Raw genomic sequence first — 24777 nt, 5'->3', positions numbered from 1 at the left:
AGACACGCAGAAAGTGTACAATGTAACTCAACACTACCTCCTAATACATGTATAGAAGTAAAAAATGTGTGCGCAGAACTGAAGCTACATGTACATGTACATAAATTAATAGTATACAGACAAATTAAATGGGAGTGCATCAAACCACACCCACCCTTTGGAACTCCCACTTGATGATGACCTCGGCCAGATCGACGGCCAGCTTCCTCTGCTCGATGGTGGCGTTGGGTGTCAGCCCGAGGCGCTGGATGGAGGAGACCATGTGCTGCACCAGGTGTTGACGTACAGGGTAGTAGACTCGGTAGTGACGACACAGCAACTGACTGGAAGGGGGAGGGGTAAAGAGGTGGGGCTAGTGATTCAATATGGAAGGGAGGGTTGCAAAGATACGAGCAGTCACAGCTCAATGAGCCCTTCCAGGTGGTACGTGTATATTTAAATCAAAGGGACAATTTGTTGTTGGCAAAACAGTGCCAAAATGTGGTCTATTCTGTAAACTTTCAGAGAAATTGAATCGGACACAAATTTTGGTCATTCAAAAACTTCAAATTGGAGCTCAAAGTTAAACGAAATCAGCTGACAATACCCAACCAATCAACTCACAGCATGTGTATAAGCTGCGCCACTGAGTGTCCCTCCTCTACAATAATCTTCTTGGTCCAATGCACCAGCGTCGCATTAGCGTCCTCCATTCTTATGGGTACCACGGGGGTGAGGATGTCCAGAGCCTGTCGTACGATGGACCGTGCCTCCAGGGCATGAGCTTTTAGTAAACTGAGGGAAGTTGTGTGCGTGTATACGTGTGCAGTGTACACAAGCTGTGCAATATTGTACAGTGATACGGTTAAGACACTGCAGAAAGTTAAGCAATGTAGTATACCACCAAAGGCTTATGAAGCCCCCTGGTACCACCTTGCAAAGTGCAAGCAAACACCAGAGTCCTATGGTTACAACAATTAAAATATTACGCAAAATAAGTAAATCTATGTGCCCTTTGACGTAAAGGGAAATGTGAGGTACAAAACACCTGCCCAACCTGTGAAATACTTGCAGCACAATTCTCTTGTGGATAGCAAACTTGGCAATGATATGAGCCAACAGCAGATGACCGTGATACTTGGTGGCCGGGTCTACACATTGTTTAGGTAGTAGACACGGCCATGCAAAGGTCATTAGTCTCCGAAGCTTGGCTCCCTGTCTCTTGTTGTTAGAGTCGTGGATGTGAGGGGCAGCGTGCTCCACTAGCAAGGAGGAGAGTTGAAGGAGGAGGATACACACAGAGTCCTGTGTGTGTGTGTGTGTGTGTGTGTGTGTGTGTGTGTGTGTGTGTGTGTGTGTGTGTGTGTGTGTGTGTGTGTGTGTGTGTGTGTGCATTGAAACTGAGACTACAACAGCTATATTCATGTACATGTAGGAGAATAGTAGCCTCGATCTAGACCCTTTTTATCGATAGGAATCGAGGCTAGGAAACGATTATGTCATTGACAGTTCATGTGAAATGAAATTGGCAATCCTGCATGTACAAGAGTAAATATGGCATTGTTGCCTTTTGTTGGTGTGATGTGTGGTTCCACAGAGTCCACACAAATGCAAGCAACTCACGTGACTATTATACCCAACAATCGCCTACAAGACCCACCAGGCAACCCTTTTTAGAATCAGGTACGGTACGTATATAGATAATTCAAGTATTGACCACCCAGTTACATGTATTAAGTTAATGTTTTAGCTAAGTAATTTATAACTGATTTGCACAATATTACAGTTCTACAGCACAATGGCTGAGCTACCCAAAATTGCCGAAGAAGCTCTGAAGAAGATCGACTCTAAACTAGAATGCTCCATTTGTCTCGACAACTTCAAGGAGCCGAAACTATTGCCCTGTTTCCACATCTTCTGTAAATCACCTTGTCTCGAGAAACTAGTGGTTCAAGCTAGCAAGGGACAGTCCCTTACCTGCCCCACCTGTCGGTACCTCGTACCTCTACCAGCCAATGGAGTAGTGGGACTACAAACAGACTTCCATATCGAGCACCTCTTCGAAATACAAGAATCACTTCAGAAAGCCAAGAACACAAAATGTGAAAACTGTACAGACAAAAATGCAACCAAATACTGTCGTCAGTGTGGTATGTTTATCTGTGATGATTGTACACAAGCTCACAATGCATGGAAGATGAATTATGGGCACCAAATAGTGGGCATAAACAAAGTTGAAGCCAATGCAGTGGGAAAGCTTGCCCCAACCAAACAGCCATCGGTGAAATGCGAGAAACATTCCGACATGGAGGCAAGGATCTACTGCGAGACTTGCTCAGAACTGATCTGTAACGATTGTACTATTCGTTTGCACAGAAATCATGATTACAACTTGGCTAGGGAGGTCTACCAAAAACACAAAAAGGAAACATTTAGAAGTGTTAAACAGCTCAAGACAAAGCTATACAAAGTGAGTAATGCTTTGAGTATCTTCGAAACTAGGAGGCAAGAAGTGAATGACCAGAGAGACACTGTTGAAGCTGACATACACAGCGAAATTGACCACCTACACCAACTTCTGGAAAAACGGAGAGCGGAATTAGTAGCTAGATTACATATGCTGACCCAGCAGAAACTAGAAGAGCTAGCAATGCAGAGGAGCTACGTAGAGATGACCGAAGCAAAGATGAGCAGCTGCTTTGAGTATGCTACAGCTGTTCTCGATACCGGAACAGTGGGCGAGGTGTTGAAAATGAGGACACCTCTATTGAAACGAATCGAGGAGATCACAGCAGAGTTTCAACTAGACAAGATCCACCCACAGACAAAGGCTGACATTGAACTTGTTACTGCTAATGAAAACCTACAACAAGCTTGTGGAGGATTTGGGAAAGTTGCTTGCCATTCTGTTATTCCGAAGAAGGTGCCCGCTAATAGAGACCAACAACAAGCTAGTCCAAAACAAAGGAAGGTTGCTTGCCACCCTAAGAAGAGGCATGACCCTGGAGACGGGAGAAGACATGCAGTACGTATAGCAGAACCTGCACAGATAGCACATCAGATGATGATAGGTGCATTTGTAGGTGCTGTGAAAGGAGTGGGACATGCAGTTGAGAAAGTATTTCGATAAAAGGGTGTTACAAAGGGTGCAGTATGGTTTTTTTGGACAATGTCTATACACATGTGCTGTACACAATATTGTTATAATAATTGCTGCAATGAATGATTGGTACAATGACAACCTCCTAAATTTGCATGGCTTGCTATAACATCTTTATATCACGTTATCAGGTAACAAGCGTGTAATAAAAGTCATGCATACACTCCCTTCCACGTAATATTCTTATTACACGGTCACACAGCCTCTTAGGCATCATTCATTTTGGTAAGGGTTGTCGTGTTATAAAACACATTTATAGTGCTAATGAGAACCCTTGTGTTGTACAATATACAGGCAGCTTGCCCTCGGGTTTGTGCCCGTATATTGCATACAACATTTGGTCTCACGCTGTATCTATTACATCTATTACATAGAATGCAGAGTTATGCTACTGCTAATAAGTAAATATATTATTCTAGAAAAATTGATTCACTTCGCACTACTATAGCGGCTTTCAAACATGCATGATTGTACATAAGGAATGTCTCGTGTTTAGTCTTAAACAAAGGCCTAGTTTGGCTCACAAATGTGTAGTTGTACGTCCAACTACACATCACATATACACTTACTGAAGATCCAAAAGGTTTGTCTGGATTGATGACTTTGTTGATAAACACACTGATAATATTCTCATCGTTATCATGCTCCGGATCAGGGGCTCCCCCCAGCAACTCGTCACCTTTGCCCTCTTCAAACGTGGCCGTGAACATGGGGATCAGAATGTACTGAAGAATCTGTGCATGTGAGTGTGTGTGTGTGGGGGGGGGGGGGGGAAGGATTGAAATAATTATATCATGGATCATTGGGCAATGTCAATGAACTGTAGCACACGAACTTATAAAATCTTTATTACGTACATACACCTGAATGTAATGCACACAGTTATAGATACTAACCCAGTATCATGTTTGTCACTTACCAAAAACTCACCCACCCCTTCTATATACATGCATATACAGTGAAACAAACCAAATTCAATACAGTAACCTTGAAAATACAGGTATAGCTTCTACAATAACTACGTGTATTAGTACCAACCTTTCCCTTGAGCTCTTGTGGGAACTCAGTATCAGTAAACAGTTCCACAAACTTGAAGAAGACCACTCTCTTCTCTGCAATGGGGTACAGCTTTGCCACATCGTTCTCCAAATAAGAGGTGAGGAAATGAAACGATTTGACATGACGAGTGGTGAATACACGGAGCAGTTGGAATAGTGTGGTCACGTCGTCATGGTGATGCTTGCAGTGAGTCAGGAGGCATGTCACTAGCATAGAGCACTCCTCCCAGTACTTGAGCTTGATGTTGTCCTAATGGGGAGGGAGCAAATAATTATGGTGAAAACATAATTATGTCATGCATGCATGGTACTGCATGGTTTTATTAATGATACTTCTATTCACTATTCACTTCCTTTTATACACTTCCACATTATCATCACATACTCTTACAGTGTATATATACACAGCTAGTTCCTATAGGGAATACTGTATGTGTATGTCCATGTTTAATTCCAAACTATAAATCTGGTGTTAGCTATGTAGGTGATTATTACCCGAGGCACGCGTGGGCGGCCACGGGTATATATAGTACGTTGGTTTGTTTGTTTGTGTAACATCTGAGTCTACTCACCTGGATGCCACAGCACTGCGTTTAAAGCATGGGTAGCCTTCAAACAACAGTTTTAATTGTGGCAGATTTTGATGTTAAAGCTTCGTTGTTATATAAAAGCAAGCAAAAGCTAAACTTACAGACTTTTATTCGAGGTATAGATCTACATATTTGCAGCTGAAGTGATCATTTACCGGTCTCTATTAAAAAGTAGTTTGTTGCTTCTTTATCATTGTAGTGCCTGGAAACACTGGCTCTTCCTGATGAACTACCTACTATAGAGGGAGAGCCAACTTCAATTGTCACAACACTCTTCTGGTTTCTATAGATTATACAGCCGAGGGTTAGCACTTCAGTGCTCTAGTTATTTAAGTAGTATCACTCTTCTGGTAAGAAGACTGCATGGATTTAAATGAATTGTTATTCATGGTTTGCAGGCAATTACATCATTGGAATTAAAATTAATGTTATTCATGGTTGCAAGGCATTACAACATTGCATGCTTTTGAAAGTCAAGAGGCATACTTTTACCACAAGTGGAGAGAATTAAACAAGGAATCTACTTTACATTACAGTATGACAAGTGGTACAAGTTCCAGTGGAGAGATAATCACAAGTGCTAGGGGGTTTCAACTAACTGATCAGGCTGTCATACAAAGCTATTTTTCAGAAGTAGACACCGAATGGGCTCTCAAACCGCAGCTGCCAGGCATTACTGAAAAAGTGAAGTGGACAGTATACAAGCTATCACCAGGACTATGGAAACACTTTTCCTTGCTCTTTTTGTGTGAAGACACAGCATATCGTGGAAGCCCTGGATTCACATTCGAGCTAGTATGTGTTGTTGGAGGGCAATCTGGAAACTACGTCACTCCAAAAACAACCATCAGGCAGAAAGGCAGTGGTACAACCAAGCTAGGAGTCATTCAGGATTCAGCCGAAGCGATCATGAATCAAGGATTGAATTGCTTAGCCAAGTTTGGAAACTACCACAAGATCACAAACAACTGCCAATCCTTCTGCAGCAAGTTTGCTGGAGAGCTACATATTTCGCAACCATGGACAGATGGTGAAAAGGTTGGACTAGGACTAGTAGCAGCCGGCGTTTTAGGATGGGCTCTGTACTCAAGCGCGTCAGGTGATCATCAAGGAAAGCAAAAAAGGAGGCACTGAAACTATATGCTGTATAGACTTGAAACTCAGCATCACTGTATTATTTCTGACTATTGCAATATACTCACGTGCAGTGCACATGTATAATGTTGTTTCACTTTGATACCGAAGACAAAGGGAACAGCTATAGCTAGTGTGCCGATGCCTTGCATGTATAAAGTGCATGTAATATGGATGTTTAAATATTATTACAGAATGCATGAAAGTGCTAAAAATAGATTTACATTAATAAATGTAGATAGCAGTATATGCATGCACACATCCTGTCCGAGCATTTGCATTTTCTGTTCTTTATCACAATCGTTCAATAAGATAAAGAAAAAGCAGAGCCTGTATCGCAAAGTCGCGTGAGGGTAGAAGGGTGAAAATGAGCGTGGGCAGGTGGAGGTTGAGATATGGAATGCCTACGTAGAGATCTATAACTAATATAAAACTACAGTGAGTCAGGAGGCATGTCATACTCCTCCCAGTACTTAATTAAGCTTGATACTGTCCTACTGTTGCAGATTGCATGTAGGTACATGTACTTATGTACAGCTGGTATTTTTCCTAGTGCCCTTTGTTATGATTGAATAACCACCTAGCATGACTATACACATGCAAGTGACTACAAAACGGCGTTTACTTGCACAGCCACAATTTTCTGGGAAGCTAGTTAGTTTACACTATGGCAAATGCTGCTGAACCTTGTGATACCTGTTCCAGAGGAATGATTACAACTGCCAGGAAATTTATTCAAACTGATCACGATTTAAAGAACTTTGCTATACTCAAAAGGAACAGTGTGCGCATGCGCTTAATAAGAGGTAGGTCAGACATCACTTGAGGGTTCAGTATAATTAACTATTAATGACATTCCAGGCCAAATTGCTTTATATTTTGCTGACTCAGCAGTAGCATCTACTGTGCTTCTGCTAGTCTTATAAATCATCTGCACGGTTTCTGTCGCTGAATCTGTTGACAACTATGTAGTTGTGTTGGTGTCTGTGATGGTTACTGGACCTAACCCTATCAGCACATAATACCCATACTATAGCTAGATTCAGTCATGTTGGTCCGGAATGTAATTAAAAGGTCATAATTAGTGAACTCTCAAGTAATGTCCGACTGCCTCTGACACAGAGTATGGTATCATGGTAAAAATGCAACAAATATATTACAGGCCGGGCTTCACTTTAGTGGGAAATTTTTCGTGAGATGTATAATTTGTGTTTTTCGAGGGCAGAGCAATTAACGCGAAAATCAAAACTGGGATAAACTCCCGCGCACCGATACTTCACATGCAAAGCTCTTGGTGGGTGTGGTTTCCTGGCATTGAATTGCGAATATCGAATATTATAACCCACGAAAATTTCTTCTGAGGGGTTTTGAACCAAATAGCGAATTTCACGCTATGCGATACAAAGGGTGTATAAAGCAAAAAGTGCTCTAGATATGAAAAACATGAAAGGGATAAAAATAGATTTCTATTGATAGAATTTTTATACAGACACATGTACAGACACATGTACATAATTAAGTTGCTAGGAATATGACATTGTAGTGACAGCTAGCTAGTGTACCAGATTACACAAAGGGCCACACAGGCCATTTATAGTGGCAGCTATAGTATATGTACCAGATTATACACAAAGGCCATTATTTTGTTCTCATGCATGACTATAGAAGAGACAAGATATTCTCAGAAAGTGTGTAATGTCACAGTATATATATAAGGCCAAAAGTTATCTGGGAAGATCATTAAAGTTTGTTCAACCTGCGCACGTTTGATGTGCCTACCGCGAGCGCTAACTGAAGCCATAATTGACTGCATAACTTTCGGGGTTCATCACACAAACACTTTAGTTATCGAGTCATGCCTCGTCACAGAGGCATCCGGTAACTGTGTGGGGCTCGAAAGTAACTGCATAATTATAAGTGCATCCTTGAATATAGGAGCATAGAACGTGCTCTGCTATTGACCTCATTAGCACATACACATTATAATAATCTAGGGTAACAACTCCTATAATTATACAGTACCCTCGCAAAATAAGCCCATCTATAAACGCCCATCCCCTCTTTTTGCTTGCACAAGGGTACTTTGACTCGATAATAATTATGCTCACCCAGAATCAAGAGTTTGAGCATGCGCAGTCTAAATACCACATGTTTACAATTAATGTTACTGAAGAAAGCAAGTTTAAGTAGTAGCTAGTTAAGTTAAGACTCTACTCCTTGCTATCATGATCAGACGTATAAGTTCTCTGTGTGAAGATGTATATGCAGGGAACAATTCGCCCTACATGCAGAGAAAAGGAACAACTAACACAAATCTTAGAACAAAGTCATCACCCAATTGTGCTGGTTACCTTGCCTTGGTTTGCTGAAACAAAGTACCTGATAGCTCTCTAAGAGTATGACTTGTCCATCCTTCGGGGTTTTCCTATATTCAATTGAAAACTCGCCATTCGCGACTATACGCCCAGTCCCCTAGTAAGCTGTGGGATATTTTCGCGAGGGTATACTATATGGTATAAGCTAATTCACACTTGTAAGAGTGACTATAAACAGCCTAAACAAGGGAAATAATTATATAAGTGTATTCATAGATTACCTATTCAGTGCTGTTTTCTTTCTAGGAAGTACACCTATATATACCAGGAGTGTATGAATAGGGAGTATGCAACTACAGCCCAGTAGTACTATTAGTGTGGAAAATGCCCAGTTCTCAGTGGCTCTAGTGCTGCAAGGCATGATGTGGTCAATGTAGTGCAACCCTAGACTGGAAACCACTCCCCTTCTCTCGGGAGAAAGGGACTGGCAAGCTGCCATGTTGAGAGTTGTCCCAGTGCGTGAGGAATGTCACGCTGCCACAAGAATGTATACGTCACAATACTCATGTGCCACCGCCCACACGCTAACTATTACTGCACAAAATATTACCGGCCTCGAGTATAAGTACATTTACTGGCGGTCTGTTATCGAGGCTGAACTAATATCACCCACGCATTACGCATTTTGTGGTTTGTTCTAATTGCATTCCAACAGGACAACTCTCAACACGGCAACTTGCCAGTCCCCAGAGCCCAGAAGCAAGGGAGTGGTTTCCAGTCTAGTGCAACCCAAGCATGCATAATGAGTTTATGAGTCACAATTCCCAGAAGTCTGAGGATACAAAATTAATGATGTAATGTTGACATAGCTCTAATGAAAAGTGGTATCTCTACTATAGTGTCTCTGAGCATCAGGTAGTACCAGGAGTTCTAGTTTTCTAAGAAGCTAACCAGTTTACACTATGGCAACTGCTGCTGTAGAGGTTTGCGCTGCATGTTCTAGTGGAGTAACAACAAAGGCTAGGAGATTCAAACCAACTGATGATGCTGTACGGAGCTACTATACACAAGTACAAACAGAATGGGCTAAGCTGACTCTGCCAGGCAAGAGTGAAAAAGTGCAGTGGACAGTATATAAGCTATCACCACCAGGAATTTTTGAACACTATTCCTTGTTCTTTGTGTGTGAAGACAAGCCATACAACAATAATGGTTTCACATTCGAATTAATAGTGACTGGAGAACAGAAGTACGTAGTAACACCAAAAACAATTGTCAGGCAGAAAAAGACTGGTACATCTAAGCTAGGAGTCATCAGTTTTTCAGCCAGAGCGATTATAAAGAAAGGATTGCAGTGCTTAGCTGAGTTTGGAGACTACGATGAGGCCACAAACAATTGCCAACACTTCTGCAGCAAGTTTGCCAAAGTCCTCGGAGTCGAACAACCGTGGACATATTCTGAAAAGATAGCGACAATGGTAGGTGTTGGAGTTGGAGTATTGGGAGCTATAGGAGCTGGGCTAGCTGCTGTTGTCACGGCTCTAGGAAGCAACAAGAGCGATCATTACCATAATCATTCACACGATGATGACGATGACGATTACTACATGTATGATGATGACTAAAGTAATAATGATTATTATTATTATGTGTGCATTCAAAAATCAATTATAATTATTACACATAGTTATCTAAATACCTTTCCTTGTGTTTCTGCGTAACTGTATATATGACATTGACCTATTCTGTACATTAAAGACACAGCAAGAAGTTGGTTGGCTATAGTTTGTAAGTAACTTTGATAGCTGATTAAATTGTAAGCTATAATATTCAGATTAAATTGTAAGCTATAATATTCAGGTTGCTAAGAATCAATCATTTGTGTATGCAGAATGGACAAACAAGCATGTATACAGTACCTTGTGATCATGTGATGCCATTTGTTTACACAGAGGTATACTATACAGTATACATTACACCCCCTTAATTTGTTTACACACCTACAGTCTAAACACTATCTGATAAGTACTACATATAGGTTTACAAAACTCAAAACAAAGGAGTCAATTCCAGGTACTGGAGTTTGCAGAGTCTTTGCAACACACCAGTAAAAGCGTAGAGCGTTACCCGTTCCTTATATGGATTTTGTGTACACACTGTGGTCTGTTTTACTACTTAAATGTATGAGCATTTCCCACATAAGGAACCACAGTGCTCAACACTTTCATTCATGTGTTGCAAAGATTCTGCAAACTCCAGTAGGCGATATAATGGCTACAGCTTCAGGCTATCTGACCACAGAGTCGTGTCATACTTGTAGTTGTAGTGATCCAGCTACAGCTACTGGTTTCAAGAGAACTAGACTATCTATTCAGAGGTACTATGACAACGTTGAAAACCAATGGAACAAACACGACATGCCACCAATGGACTCAACTCAGAAATGGAAAGTCTACGAATTCACTTCGTATATTTATGAACACTATTCGCTTTTCTTTGAATGCCAGTCACCTCGGTACAGAAGCAGTCGAGGGTTTAGCGTTTGGTTGAAAATTGCCCCCAGGGAAGTTGTTATTCCCATCACAACACTCTCTGATATTCAAACTGAACTGAAACAAGATTTTCAGTGTCTTGGTTATGTCACTTGCACTGCTGAAAATATCATGGACACGGGGCTCGCATGTCTCGAAGAATTTGGTGACTATCACTATCGCCTGAACAACTGCCAGCATTTCTCTAACAAGCTCGCAAAGAAGCTGCTAGGAAAAAAGAAGGAAAAGAAACCGGAGTTGGAGCCAAAAAGTAAAGATGGTTGGAGTACGGGAGAAGTGTTAGCTTGGGGTGTGGCTGGAGCTGCAGTATTGGGGGGACTTGCTGCTCTGTTTTCAACCGCCTCAGATGATCAGCAAGAAGAGCAAGAAAGGAGGAGACGCTAGTACTGAACTATTTGTACATTGTATAGCAGCTTAAACTACTCATTATCTACAATTAGTTTCTGTATTAAAGAGTAGCCATGCACACATAAATATTGTTCTTTAGAGCAAAAATAATGACCTTAATGTTATTAAAGAAGGCAGAGTGGGAGCCAGAAAGCAAAATATGGGATGTGTTTTCTAGCTCTGAACTATAATGTAAATGCAGCAGCTGTATATCTAGGACTCTTAATTTTTATAGACAGTATAGGGAACTCTTGTACACAGTTAATCCTTGACTACACATTTACACCTGCTGACTCTGCACATGTGTACTACACAGTGTACATGTACCAGGAAACAGAGACACAGTGACAGGTGCATGTACATTGTGGTTAAATTGCCTGAAGGGTTGCTGTATTGAAGTATTGTTCTTCAAAAGCTCAATTTCGTTGAACTACACATTTACAGCCACCTTAAATAGAGTAATGCTCAGAATCTACTATAGATTCACAAAATTAGGCAACAAACACCTGCTGACTACTGCACATGTGTACAGTGTACCAGGAAACAGAGACACAGAGACAGGCGTACATTGTGGTATCAAATTGCCTGAAGGGTTGCTATGAATACCACACCCACACATGAACTCACAGTGGCCAGTTTGCTGTGGTAGGCCTCAGCCACCCACATCTTCCTGAGGAAGTCCACCATTAGAGGTTGGTCCTTTATCCATTCCTCATTCCCCTCTACTAGCATGTGACAAAGGGACACTCCCTGAAACTGTAGTTCCCGCCTCTTCACGGCAGAGTCGTCTCCTAGCAGCTGGGACTGTGCACGTGTGTGTGTGTGTGTGTGTGTGTAGTGAGGGGGTGGGTGGGCGGCAGTGATCAGGTTGCATACACCTACAATGTAGGAAGAGAATAATCATTTTAATGGTTAAGGGCCCTTGTTTAGTACATGTATCTAGACAAACAAAGAGGAATGGTTGACACAGTGCTTCCAGGAACTCACTATATCAACTAGTACAACACACATGCCAGCTATCTATACAAACTACATTCTGCAAACTCACTTCAAAAGGGTGACCTTTCATAGCTAAAAAAACAGTGCCTAAAGTGAATACACATACATGTGTATATATGCATGTGAGTTTTCCTCTTAGGGACAGTTTTCTGGGGAAATGGGTAGCTGTTTATAATAGACACTAGCTGTGATAAGATCTAATGGGAACTATAATAGCTGTGTGACAAGTGGACATGCAGGTGTACACTGCATAATTATAATTCTAGACTCACAGCTAAAGTGAATGTAGTGCTGATGATCTTCTGAGGGGAGGTGGCCAGTGACTCAACCAGCGGAGCACCCTCCTTGCGACAGACGAAATAAAGAAAGAGACGAGATAGGGCGGAGTCAAAAAGACGACACAGAAAAAAATCGACCGTGTTGGAAGGAAACTTGAGAGCAAACTTTAACACAGGTTGCCGAAACGGACTGCCCAACTGTGTGTGTGTGTGTGTGTGTGTGTGTGTATGTGTGTGTGTGTGTGTGTATGTGTGTGTGTATGTGTGTGTGTACGGAGATGTACATCTCACTTGTCAATATTATTTGTTACTGACAGACATAGATATAATTTACATTTATATACATTTGTAGCTATTCTAGCCACTAACTATCACCAAGCATGTGCACATGGATGCACATGTACCAGTCAGTAATACAAAACCATAGATACATGTACACTGTGCTGCCACACATGCAGTAACTGTATTAAGGCCTACCATACATTGAAACACAACCTCAATGACATAATTTTATTATATGTACATGTAATAAGCACGCACGCACGCACGCACGTACACACATACACACACACACACACCTCAATTCCGAGGGCCTTCTCTCCTTTGAGGGCCAGGATCAAGAGTGGCTCAAACAGTCTGAAGGTGGAGGCTGGTAGGAGGTGGAACATGTTCATGATGTGGAGACAGATCTGAACCTCATCTCCCTTACGAGCCGGGATCTGAGAGGTGGAGCTTACCACCTCCATCCAACTGCGGAGGTGGGCCTGTGAGGGGTATGCGTGTGGGGGTTTGGGGTGAAGGTGTGGGCGTGTGTGGGATGGGTGGGGTGAAAGGTGTCCACTGGGACAAGATTTAGTGATAAAAACATGACTTCAGTTGAGATCTTAGCTGCCTAAACCTTTTACAGTATGACTGTGTATAATTATGCACTACTGACTACGTACATGTATATACTTAGCCCATGGCACTTTGCCAGTTATGGCCACCACAAACTTACTTAAAAACACTTAATTACACAAATATGGCAACTCCAAAAACAACAATAGCACACAGAATCACAACAATCCATTCCTCTCACCATTAGAGAGTTGCACATTTTCTCGTTGAACGATGTGGGGAATAGTTCGATCATGTGAGTGAGTCTCAGGAGCAGGGTGGGATTGAGGTTACGATAGTCCCCCAGCATCATGAGCAGTGGTCTCAGTGCACTGTGGACCAGCTCAATATCGGCCTGGCTGTGCTCAGCCATGAACTGTAGGGGGAGAAGGAGAGGGAGGGGATGGATGTGTTAGCTGGTTCGGTCTAAGAGGCTACGTGTATACCGTACACTAGCTGTAACTTGTGGCATTAGATTTTGTACAATGTATAATTGTACTATACATGTACAAGTCAAACTATAATTGCGGACATGTAACAAATATAATTTTGTACATTAAATGTAAATGTAAGCTTGTGGAGACATACTGTAAATAAACAACTTGCTAACCTTCTTCATTGCGTCCTTTCCTGCCTCCTGTAGCTCCTTGACGGTGGAGTTGATGGCCTTGTAGAGTACAGTGAACACCTTCTCCCTTACATCGGGCAGGTAGTGACAAGCAGCCAGTGCCGCCAGTCCACTCACCTGGAGGGGGGGGGGGGGTACGGTATTAAGGAGGGAGCAAATAATCATAACAGGTAATGGAATATTAATAACTGTCGAACTGAAAAAATCTTGAGGCAATTAACGAGAGAAATTGTTGAGTACATTATAACACATCATATTAGAAGACCACAGAAGATACTGTAAAATCTCAACTAGCCATGACTGTAGATGACAATAATATGTACACACAACCGTGTACATGTACATGTGCTTAAGAGTGGCAATCATATCTACATCTACATGTACATATCTACACGTACATGTACTAGGCTATAATGTGTACCTTGAGAGGTGTGAGTGAGGGAACTGAGCGGTAACAAGGCAGCTTAGCCAGAGTGGCATCATCACTGTCACACAGGAAGATCAGCTGTGTGTGAGAGAGAGAGAAAGAGAGAGCGAATGGCAGGTAAGTTTAACATAATCAGGACAATCAGTCCTTCAACACACTAATACATGAACCATTCATGATTGTGCATGTACAACATACAGACATGAATTGTACATGTACGTAGTTTAATCAATTTGAAATGTGCTACAGATGATCAGTTTGACATAAACACATCTCCATGCAGGTAACACACCTCCTGAAAGAAGACCTGGTGTTCATTGATGGACAGCTTGAGAGAGAAGAGACGAGGGGAGAGTGTGGTACAGAACGTGTTCCCGTCCATCAGAGCTATCTGCGTGCTCACTGGCTGGTGTTTGAGCAAGTGTTTTTTTGGAGGTATCATGTCAGCTAGGATCTCTTTGTGTGGCTCCATCAGTTCTGTGACTGACTTGTGGGAGATGTCTGCTAGTTGACGGAGAGAGTGGTGTGCCTGAGTGTGTGTGTGTGGGGGGGGGAGTTCGGTGCATGGTTGACTGAACACATCATATCAACAAGAGCCAAACTAAAAATACACAAGATACACGGACATTGAGAATTCAGTTGACTGTGTGTATAGCTATGAATTTATCACGCAGATGAAAAAAGCTGTCACCATAAGCATCATGAAATCAATTAATTACGTCACACAAACAAACATAATTGTACTATCATATTCAACAACACCATCACATAGGTGTATGTACATAAGAACAAAGTACATGTACATGTACTAGCTGTCATACACATACCCACTTAATCATACATCAACAATAGTACCCATAACCCCACTTCCCCTTCTCTTCACCTGTTTCCGGACATGCTCGTTTGGAGATATCACCTCCTTCACCAGGTGTCGACACACGGCAAATGTCGCCTTCTCTTGTACGCTAGTAAGCTCCGCCTCTTCTGTCGGTAGCTGTGAGTTACATAGCGACAGGAGCTTATCCATGTACTCTTTGGTGCGATCCATGGTGCCGGAAGACACCTCATTGGTCAGATCGAGGAGGACGTAAAGAAGGGCCATGACGAAAGTTAGCTGGTGACTGATAACCCACTTTAGAGGCATCTTCTCCATTAGGAAGAGAATGGCCGAACAGCTGTCCATGTGTGTGTGTGTGTGGAGGTATTATAGTGAGTTTTTGATTGGGTAAAGGTCATCATTTAAAAATTTGACAAATACCACAGAAATAATTATGCATATTCGGTAAAGATCATTACAGCAAAAGTGAACAATGACCGGATTTCTGATTAGGTAAAGATCACCAGTTTATAATTTGACAAATACCGAACAATATGCACATTTGGTAAAGATCATTAACAGTACAAATGAACAATGACTATACAGGATGTAAGCAGCTAATGAGATTCCCTGTACATTTTTACATGGCCGCACCGAAAAAAGGATTTCTAAGTGCAATGACACAGCTACATGTACAATCATGTTCACACATACCTTATCACACACCCCACACATGCACTCACCCCCCGTTCTTGGCAAACCACGCCCTCTCATAGCAGCATCCACACATCTTGTCCACGGCTACCTCAAACAAAGGCAGCTCCGACGCTTTCTCCTTATCTCCCAGAATGGTGGTGGCCGTTTCTATAACAATCTTCAGTGCTAATTCTCCGATCTTGTTGAGTTCCTTCTCCTCAGAGCACATGCACTTAGTGATTGAGTCCAAGAGAACATACACATCCATCACATCCTCAGCTCTGCAGTACATGTATGCACAAGTGCATGTGCGTTAGTAACAGAATACGGGATAGTATTGCAGGCAGGAGTGCATGTACTTCTGTTATGGGACAACATTGTGCTGCGGCCGCGTGCATTAAACTGCTACATATGTACTAACACACTGTAAATTGTTACTCAATTTTTGTGTAAAATGTAATCCCTACACATGTACACTGAACTAACAGTAAATCCATGACATCAATGGTGTCCATAATTATTGTACCAAAACACTATTTGAGTGTACAGATGTTTGCACACATTCGAGACTACGAGCCTCAAAGCAATATTATTTTACTTAGAGCTCTACAGAGAGATTCTTACGGTTGCTTGAGGAGGTTGGTTGAGCTGCACTGCTGCAGTACTGCTACAGTGGTGATGTGTTTGACTATCCCCGCCATGAATACCAGAGCATCCGTACGAAGGTCACGCAGGCACGATGAAACTGGAGAAAGAATGGGTGCAGTATGAACTACAGAATCAAATTTTCAGTTAGCAAGTTATGGGAGGAAACAAATACTAACATAATTATATCAGTTTTTAAAAAAAATGCCAACCAATATACCCTGAAAGATTTGCAAACAATTACTGCGACACTTAACTTACTGAAGATTCCATAGAGAGCAGACTCGAATGAATCCCGGGCCTGTTTATTGGAGCATTGGGGCAGACAGATGTGCTTGAGTCGTCCCGAGTGTAGCTCTGTAGGTTGGTATGTCACACCCTTCAAGAGGTTGTAGAGGTCAGAGTCCACGTCACTTAGATTCAACATGGCAACCAAGAATGACTAGAAGAGAGAGAATGACCATTATTTTATATAGCAAAGAAAGAAAAAAAATGATAAAATTACTGGAGAACGTTCACCCCCCCCCCTATAAATAAATGAAACCTAGACCAAGTGGAGCTCAAGAAGTTACATGTACATGTAATGCAATTCAATAGGACGATAATTCCTTACTTACAAGTACGATTTTAAAATCAGACGAATGACCCACTTCCTCCCACACACACACACACACACACACACACACACACACACACACACACACAATCCACCCCCCACCTGGATGACCCCACACACACACAATCCCCTCACCTGGATGACCCCCCAGGCCTGCTGTCTATAGAACGAGTCAACCGTGCTGCTAGTTTGTGTCGGCTGGAGCACTTTGAGGGCCGCCTCTATGACCACACCCACTTGTAAGTCCACGTGCCCGTCCTCTGTGTGAGGGAAGGTCACACGGAGGGCAGCACCTTCCTGGAGTGTGTCCTTGTACTGCAGCTGGAGGGGGGCGAGTGGGTGAAACTACATGTACATGTATAATAAGGGTTTCATCTAGGATTAAAAGTTTGGGAAGGTTTACGCACGACGCAAAATGTTTGGCCACTCCCACATTTGTTGACCACACCACCTATTGCTATTATAATTATCTTTCTACATTAATGGTAAATATTTACACGTTTTTGTTAGACCGTAATTTAGGTAAAAAAATACACGTGTACAATGTACATGTACTGTAAGGAATAGTAACCATAATTAACAAAATATAAACAGCACAACAGCCAACTAGCTGTTACACTTGATCATCACCATACACTTACTGGTTGAGGGGTGGACAGCATTTTCCTGTTGCTCCCTCCAAACTTGCCCAATACCCGATACGCTACCGTGGCAACGTTGTCATCAGAATTATGGAGTGTAGACCACAGTGCCTGCATCAGCTCAGCACGTACCGGCTGAGGAGGGGACGGGGTGTACGAATTACATGTATAAAGCACAACACATGTACCTTCAAGACGATATAGAAATTCTACAATACTGTACAACAACGATTCAAAAAACTCATTTTTCCCTACATATTAATTGATTTTTCATTTGTAAATTACAGTACGTTTACGAGATTAAGTAAGGAAGCTCCCACTGACACATCAATCACCAGCTCACCTGGATATGGTCGTAGAGGAAGTCAGGTTGCAGATTATCCACACACAGTTCCAGTGTCCTCAGTCCCTGACTGATGAGTGTCTGAGATCCGTTGAGGGCTGAGACCAGAGGGTCCATGAGCATGTGCAGGTAGGGGAGGAGGGAGCTCAGTCTCACTGGTACCGTCAGACACAACTCAACAAACAGGTCCTTCATGTACGGCTTGTGTTGACCACTCTGGAGTCTATTCAGACCTGGAGGGGTGTGTGTGTGTGTGTGTGTGTGCGTGTGTGTGTGCGTGTGTGTGTGTGTGTGTGTGTGTGTGTGTGTGTGTGTGTGTGTGTGTGTGTGTGTGTGTGTGAGGGGGTGAGGCATATAACAGACTATATACATGTACGCAGCAGTTAAGTGGATGAGTGGGAATCAAGGTGAACATTCTATACAAGTATGCAGGTTCAGTACCTGTGACAAACATTAACACATGTTAGATGGTAAATGCATAAGATACGTACATACAAAGTGGTATAGGGTGCATACAGGTCAGTAGATATATTACAATCAGGGAAATACACACTGTATGCTCACAGTCCTGAGAGAACCGCACATGTAAGAGGTACATACTGTACATACATGTACTGTGGAGGCAACAATCTACGCAGGGGGTCATGACCACACCCACTCACCCTGCAGAAGGTCCGATAGGAGGGGCAGGAACTCCTGATAGAGCTGCTCGTGACTGCCACCACCTATGGACCTGAACAGAGCCCTCAGTAGAAGGAAGTAGTTACACGGCTCACTGGCAGTGTTGGCCAGACTCATCGAACGATTCACAATCTCGTGGAGGTGTGGCTGTGTCCGTGTGTTTGTGGGGGGGAGTGGGTGTGAGTGTGTGAAGTTGTGAGAGTGTGGTAGAGGTGACGGTGTGAATGACATGTACACATGTATATGTGATATACGGTAAAGAGTACATGCATGTACATGTGATTACATTATACTATTATCGAAACAAATTAAAGTAAAGGTAGAAAGAAAGTAATAACTTTTGCCAGAAGAGACTCACCTTCAGCATGAGTTCATTCTCCTGAGCAAAGAGAGTGACTGAACCAAAGACCAGCTTGAATAGCTTGAGGTAGAGGTTTGACTTCTCCATATCTCTGCCCATGTCGTCCATACGCTGCATAGGGGAAATAAAAGCGCTAACAATACGATACTCTAATATATTATGTCAGACCCCATTGCGATACCAAATACAATATCACACAAGGTCCTGACTAAACATACGTCATGTACTTCCAAATAGAGGCTTCTTCTAAATCTCATTAATCATTAGCCCTAGGAGGCATACACATTAAAAAAAAATCCTTATAGAGTTAAGGTATGGCTAAACTAAACCTTAAACGATACCAAACATAATGGACAACGATTGCATGCATACATGTATAAGTACATGTACTAACATTAACTAATATAACATGATTATGCTTGCCCTTCAATACAGTACTAGAGGCACAAAGATAGGCGTAAACATTCATACAAGCATGCATGCAATGGTTTAACATGTATGTACCTTCAAGAGGAACCCCAGTAGTATAGATGCGAAGGTGGCGGAGGTACTGCTGTTAGCCAGTAGAGCATTGGGCAGTATCTGAAGGGCGTAGTTGTTCTGTATCCTCTCCACTAGATACTCCACCAGCTCAGTGAACACCTCCTTGAACATGGTCATGCTCATCATGGTGAACTGCAAGCAGAGGAGGGGACAAAGAGAGAGTGGAAGAGTGGACACAATTAATGTGCATGCATGCATTGCGGGAAGTTTACTGCACGACTAACTCTGCAGACTATAAAAGAGACAAACTGAACAAACGTAATGAGATCACATTAATCATTCATAATTACATACCTCCCCTACCTCCCATAACTTCAATAGTTTTCAGCAAATACAGTTATTAATCACACAAAATAAATAACAAGAAAGTGCTACTGAAATTTGCACAACACTCTACGCACTCATACTACTTGGTACAGACTATGCAATTGAGTCTCCTCTCCTGATCATAGGGCGGACAGGGAAGACCGTCACAGTGTGCCTTGACATAGTACAACTCAGTGGCTGCCATCATGACACCATGTTCACTAGGGACAGTGTCTTGATTATGATCCACACACACGAACTCTGTACGATGAGAACTAGCAGTCATGATGTAACCGTAGTACTCTATTGTCCACCCCTCAGGGCAACTTGTCCTGGCTGGGATCATGACCACTTGAGTGTGAGATAACACGGAACATGCAGCACAAAAAACAATATCAGTAACCGGGGATGTGTATCTCAACACTGATAACAAACTGAAATTACCCGAGAGAAGATTAGTTCGTGATTCACTGGCGTATTCGGGGTAAGAAGGTAGGCAAAGAAAACTAGACCCCCCATTGATATCGGAAGATCTTGTGCCCCCCATTAAACCACTATAGAGCGTGAAAGTGTTGTTGCTAAAGCAATTGATGCTACCCCATCTAGTGTACACCACTCCACGAGAATTTAGTAGTGGAGTGATATTTTCGTTCTGTTGTCGAAGGTTGTTCAATTCACTCCAGGATGACATTGCTATGGCAGCAACTCCGACGATGGACAGACCCAGTAGAACTAAGATAACCAGTAGAGAGCAGACTGCAGTGAAGTGACCGTGTTTGGGTTCAGGTCTTCGTGTAATGGTCTCTCTGTCAGTGCTAGAGAGTGGTTCTACTTCTTCAGAATTAGGAGAGCATTCGTTGGAAACTTTGTTGTAATCGAATCCACTCATCTTCTTCAATGTTGCCATAGTAATAATTATATTCTATACATACAATACAAACACACTACCAACTAAGCCAATATATACAAGTCTTCAAAGAGAACACTGTATCTAATTATACACATTTAACAGAAACGTGAGTGTCTATACATGTATATCTGATTATTACACGGACTGTATAGTGTGTACTAAACACCAACAGTTTCCTAACTGAATGTTTTCTTAACACAATAATTATCAAAACTTTCATAGCAGACTTCAGGAAACTGTACACTAGCTGATCTTTTAAGCTTGCGAGATGGCTTTGGTTACATGAGTTAGGGGTACCAGCAGGGCAGGCTAAAGGATCAAAATGCATGTGTTTTTGTGGACATTATTTTTGTAGAGGCATTTGTGTGGTGATTAGGTAAAGATCATCAATATCACAAAAAAATGCATTCTGTAGCTGCTAATAAAATACACACAAACAAGGTCTACACTGAATCTTAATTTACATGCGATAACACGATAAACTATTTTCATAAACAGAGCACATTATTTTTTGTAAACACACAACAGGCAATAAATTCCCAATAAAACATTTACTATAATTATTATAACAAGGGTACCATACAGGCATGCAGTCAGTGGCTACTGGCATCACACTAAACGGGATCATTGGGACGACGCTGTTTCGTTGAATCGAGCCAAAACAAGGCGCTGGAACTCGATGAGCGATTTTTGGAGGTTATCATTTTCCATCCTCAGTGTAAACACTTCTATGAGTGTGTAGACAGCTATAGCGGCAGTTCCAGCCATGAAGAGCAGGGAAAGCAGGATAGTGATTCCTACTACACAGCAAGTTAGGTACCGCCGTGATCGCTTCATTAGAAACTTCGGCTGATTACTAAAATAACTCGAGTAGGAAGATCTTGATGACGATGACATCGATGAAGTGGTGGGCTTCCTTCTGGTAGGTTCAACTAAGTTGCTCACTTGTACAGGTTCCCCCTGGGCATTCTCTTGTTCGCCTGAGGTATTTTGTTGTGGAGGATGTACATCATAATTTCCTGTTGATGAGGGCTCTTCTTGTTTGATGGGAGCTGCTGCTTCATCAAATACTGGGTTGTCATCCATTCTGGAAATAGCTAACAGAATCTCTGAACTATACAGCTGTACCTACGAGTTTCAGAATGCTCAAGTTAAGTAGCAACTGTTGTACTGATTGCAACAAATGGCTGTTTTGTACTACACACACACTATTCATGGCTCAAATTGTCAATGAATTTCTCTATCAGTGCCTCCCACTTTGTGCTCAACCGTTCAAGCAAGTATAGAGATAAGCAGTTCTCATATAGCACACCACAAGTTTTAAAATTTAGATAGCCATGCATAGATATCTTTAAGCTAGAGATTCAAACAAGACGTACGACTCCTAAGCTATATGATATGACGTGCTACATGTATCTCATGTACACACTATGTTATTAAGTACTGGCAGAGCTTCAGCACATCCCATTAATACCAGTATCGTGAATATCGTCGGAATAAAAAGGGTGGGGCACATGCATGCAGTACACACTGTCCTATATGTAGCACACTTCTTTACGGTTACGGTATACTAATTGCTCATGAATAATTCATAAGATATTTATTTTCTTTATTTCTCATCACTACATTGTTTTTGTAACTTGCAATGATTATCAATGAAAAGAGAACATGAAACAATGCTAGCTATTATTGTAGCTAAAAGTATCTATGTCTTGTAATCCAATGAAGTGGTCTGAGGTCAGCTGGAAAAAACCGAAAATTTTGGTATCAAGTTTTGTTGACTGCATAGCTTCTAGGTTGTCTTTCTGACCAGTATTCGATGCCTAAAGACTTACTGGAGGGCGAGTCGAAGAGATCTTGTTCATAGAGACCTTACAGCAAAAAATATATCCTTGTTACTACTCTACAGTCGCCATATTAGCCTACAAAAACAGCTAGAAATGGCCGTAACTTTGTTTCAACTTACTCTCTTAGGAAAAACTCTTCGAGTCGCCCTGCCCCTTTAATAAGAAACAGCAGACTATACGGTAAGGAGGGGTTTCCTGATGCTTAGAATTGATGTCAAGTGACTATTGCCAGATGAGAGCCATTTTACTAGTGAACTGCATTGAACACCCACGCAAATTTGAGCGTGGGTGGGAACTGTATACCGTAACCTTAAGACAATAGAATATACAGTGTTGCGTATATAAATTTCTTCTTGAGCCCACACTCATAATCCCACGCCTACAACATTGTACTAAAATTATGAAGAAAAACCCCGCGAGATCTTAATGAACAAACTCTACAATAATGTATAAAGGATGTACACTATTGTTCTACACACCACACAGTACTGATGATCAACTCACCACTCCTGCAAAGTGCTCCAGCACTTCCTTCTCTTCTTTAGTCTTGACAGTTTGACAACTGAAGGGAAGGGGGGAGGGGACACAATGAGGTAGAGCATAGGGAACAAGAACAAACTGGGCACCAATTCTTTTAAAATTAATAGCTACATGTATATTGGTTTTTCCAAGGGCTAAAAAATGCATGCACAGTCATTCATACATGTAGCTTGCAGGCCCCCCTCCCAGAGCCCGTACTTTTCTTCGAGAATATGAGAATGGAACATTTCGATCTGAACACAATGACTGATCTAAACATAAACAGGCAAAATTTCTACAAAATAATGTACTAGCTGCAACTGACTTAGCGCTCCTGAGGGTGTGGCCACCATTGGGTAGATTGTTGACTCGGTAGATGTCCAGAGCCACTAAACCGTGACGAAATAGTCGCACAAACTGCAGTGTCTCGTGAGGTAGGAACACCTTCTGACCCTGGGTGTCTGTAGGGGGAGTGGTCAATTCATGTCATGCAAGAATGAAAGAAATAGTCACCAGAATTTGTTTACAGTTCTGAGGAAGCCAGAATGATTAAATTACACATTTGTCTACACGCTCCCCTCAGTCGTGAAACAATTAACTTAAAGGTGCATGCATGTACAAGCTGTACGTACTACATGTATCACTCCTGGTGCTATAATTATAGGGAGGTATGATGTAATTGTACGGTAACTCTGTTTATGAAGGACATCCTTGGGCAGATCAACAGAGGCTGTAATAAGATGTGGCCTGCAAACAGGTCCAAACACATGCTATCATAATGGAGATTTTCGGGCCCACTAATCTATAACTACAGAGGGTGGCCTGCTGAATGGGTGACCACAATAGATAATATGGCCAGCAAAACATTCTAAGCACTACATGTATTGAATATGAACTCTCTGGGTCACCACTGGTATATTGTACATGTACTCACGTATGTCTGCGGCAGTAGCTCCAGGTACCTTGCAAGACCCCGCCCCCCAAGTGATGGTCTTCATACCACACACCAATGTCTTGACAATCCCACGGCAGTCGGTCACAGAGAGGGGAGGGGACGACGTGCCTGGAGGAGAGAGGGGGTGTGTTCAATGATTCGAGAAACTGATTCAATGTCAATTACACGTTACAGCTACATGTACAGTACGTAATTGTATTTAGACACACGGTTTCGTTTGTACAATGTCACCACGGCAAATTTTGTACGAAAATTGTGTCTCTAAAATTTGGTAGTACCCCTAATTAAGAATTTTTTGTCTCGCTAATCATTCATAGGCCTAGACACACACGATAAATATGCATACCACTGACTGCCCACCAACCTTCCTCTACATGCATGTACCTAGATAGACCTTATTACTCACCGTTGGTGGGTGTGGTAGTGGAGGAAGTCCCCTTCTTCCCATCGTCCCCATTCTCTTGCGTGGGTGGTGGACTGACCCCACCCTCTGATGCCGGCTGAACACTGTGGA

The 24777-nt window shown here is 42.1% G+C and overlaps 3 protein-coding genes across 4 annotated transcripts in view; 2 read left to right on the top strand and 1 right to left on the bottom strand.

Annotated features, from left to right (window-relative positions):
• LOC135347803 (uncharacterized) overlaps positions 1 to 24777 on the top strand; it is a gene marked incomplete in the record, with an annotated part of 825189 nt that overhangs the window by 158477 nt on the left and 641935 nt on the right.
• Positions 1 to 24777, bottom strand: part of LOC135347789 (transformation/transcription domain-associated protein-like) — a 54494-nt gene that overhangs the window by 24916 nt on the left and 4801 nt on the right. Inside the window, exons 14-39 of one of the 2 annotated variants that reach the window (XM_064545837.1) lie at positions 24670 to 24770; positions 24243 to 24371; positions 23634 to 23769; positions 23294 to 23351; positions 19688 to 19858; positions 19181 to 19294; positions 18804 to 18969; positions 18142 to 18374; positions 17799 to 17933; positions 17293 to 17478; positions 16803 to 16983; positions 16521 to 16641; positions 15944 to 16177; positions 15267 to 15558; positions 14676 to 14912; positions 14378 to 14461; positions 13939 to 14073; positions 13531 to 13704; positions 13031 to 13216; positions 12447 to 12650; positions 11803 to 11979; positions 4178 to 4447; positions 3709 to 3873; positions 1037 to 1284; positions 604 to 774; positions 155 to 323 (exon numbers count right to left, since the gene is read on the bottom strand). In XM_064545837.1, the coding sequence (XP_064401907.1) occupies positions 155 to 323; positions 604 to 774; positions 1037 to 1284; positions 3709 to 3873; positions 4178 to 4447; positions 11803 to 11979; positions 12447 to 12650; positions 13031 to 13216; positions 13531 to 13704; positions 13939 to 14073; positions 14378 to 14461; positions 14676 to 14912; positions 15267 to 15558; positions 15944 to 16177; positions 16521 to 16641; positions 16803 to 16983; positions 17293 to 17478; positions 17799 to 17933; positions 18142 to 18374; positions 18804 to 18969; positions 19181 to 19294; positions 19688 to 19858; positions 23294 to 23351; positions 23634 to 23769; positions 24243 to 24371; positions 24670 to 24770 (4477 nt within the window). The remainder of the gene's footprint in view (positions 1 to 154; positions 324 to 603; positions 775 to 1036; positions 1285 to 3708; positions 3874 to 4177; positions 4448 to 11802; positions 11980 to 12446; positions 12651 to 13030; positions 13217 to 13530; positions 13705 to 13938; positions 14074 to 14377; positions 14462 to 14675; positions 14913 to 15266; positions 15559 to 15943; positions 16178 to 16520; positions 16642 to 16802; positions 16984 to 17292; positions 17479 to 17798; positions 17934 to 18141; positions 18375 to 18803; positions 18970 to 19180; positions 19295 to 19687; positions 19859 to 23293; positions 23352 to 23633; positions 23770 to 24242; positions 24372 to 24669; positions 24771 to 24777) is intronic. The other variant, XM_064545838.1, reaches the window with a different exon arrangement.
• Positions 1505 to 3204, top strand: LOC135347914 (E3 ubiquitin-protein ligase TRIM45-like). The gene is made up of 2 exons (XM_064546033.1): positions 1505 to 1662; positions 1766 to 3204. The coding sequence occupies exon 2, from the start codon at positions 1778 to 1780 to the stop codon at positions 3107 to 3109; it is 1332 nt and encodes a 443-aa protein (XP_064402103.1). The 5' UTR covers positions 1505 to 1662; positions 1766 to 1777; the 3' UTR covers positions 3110 to 3204.

The sequence above is a fragment of the Halichondria panicea genome, chromosome 14, assembly GCF_963675165.1.
Source record: "Halichondria panicea chromosome 14, odHalPani1.1, whole genome shotgun sequence".
NCBI lineage: Eukaryota > Metazoa > Porifera > Demospongiae > Suberitida > Halichondriidae > Halichondria > Halichondria panicea.
This window is presented reverse-complemented; position numbering and strand designations above follow the sequence as displayed.

Coding starts and splice junctions, on each gene's coding strand:
- LOC135347914 (XM_064546033.1), top strand. CDS start 1,778: ATGGCTGAGCTACCCAAAATTGCCGAAGAAGCTCTGAAGAAGATCGAC.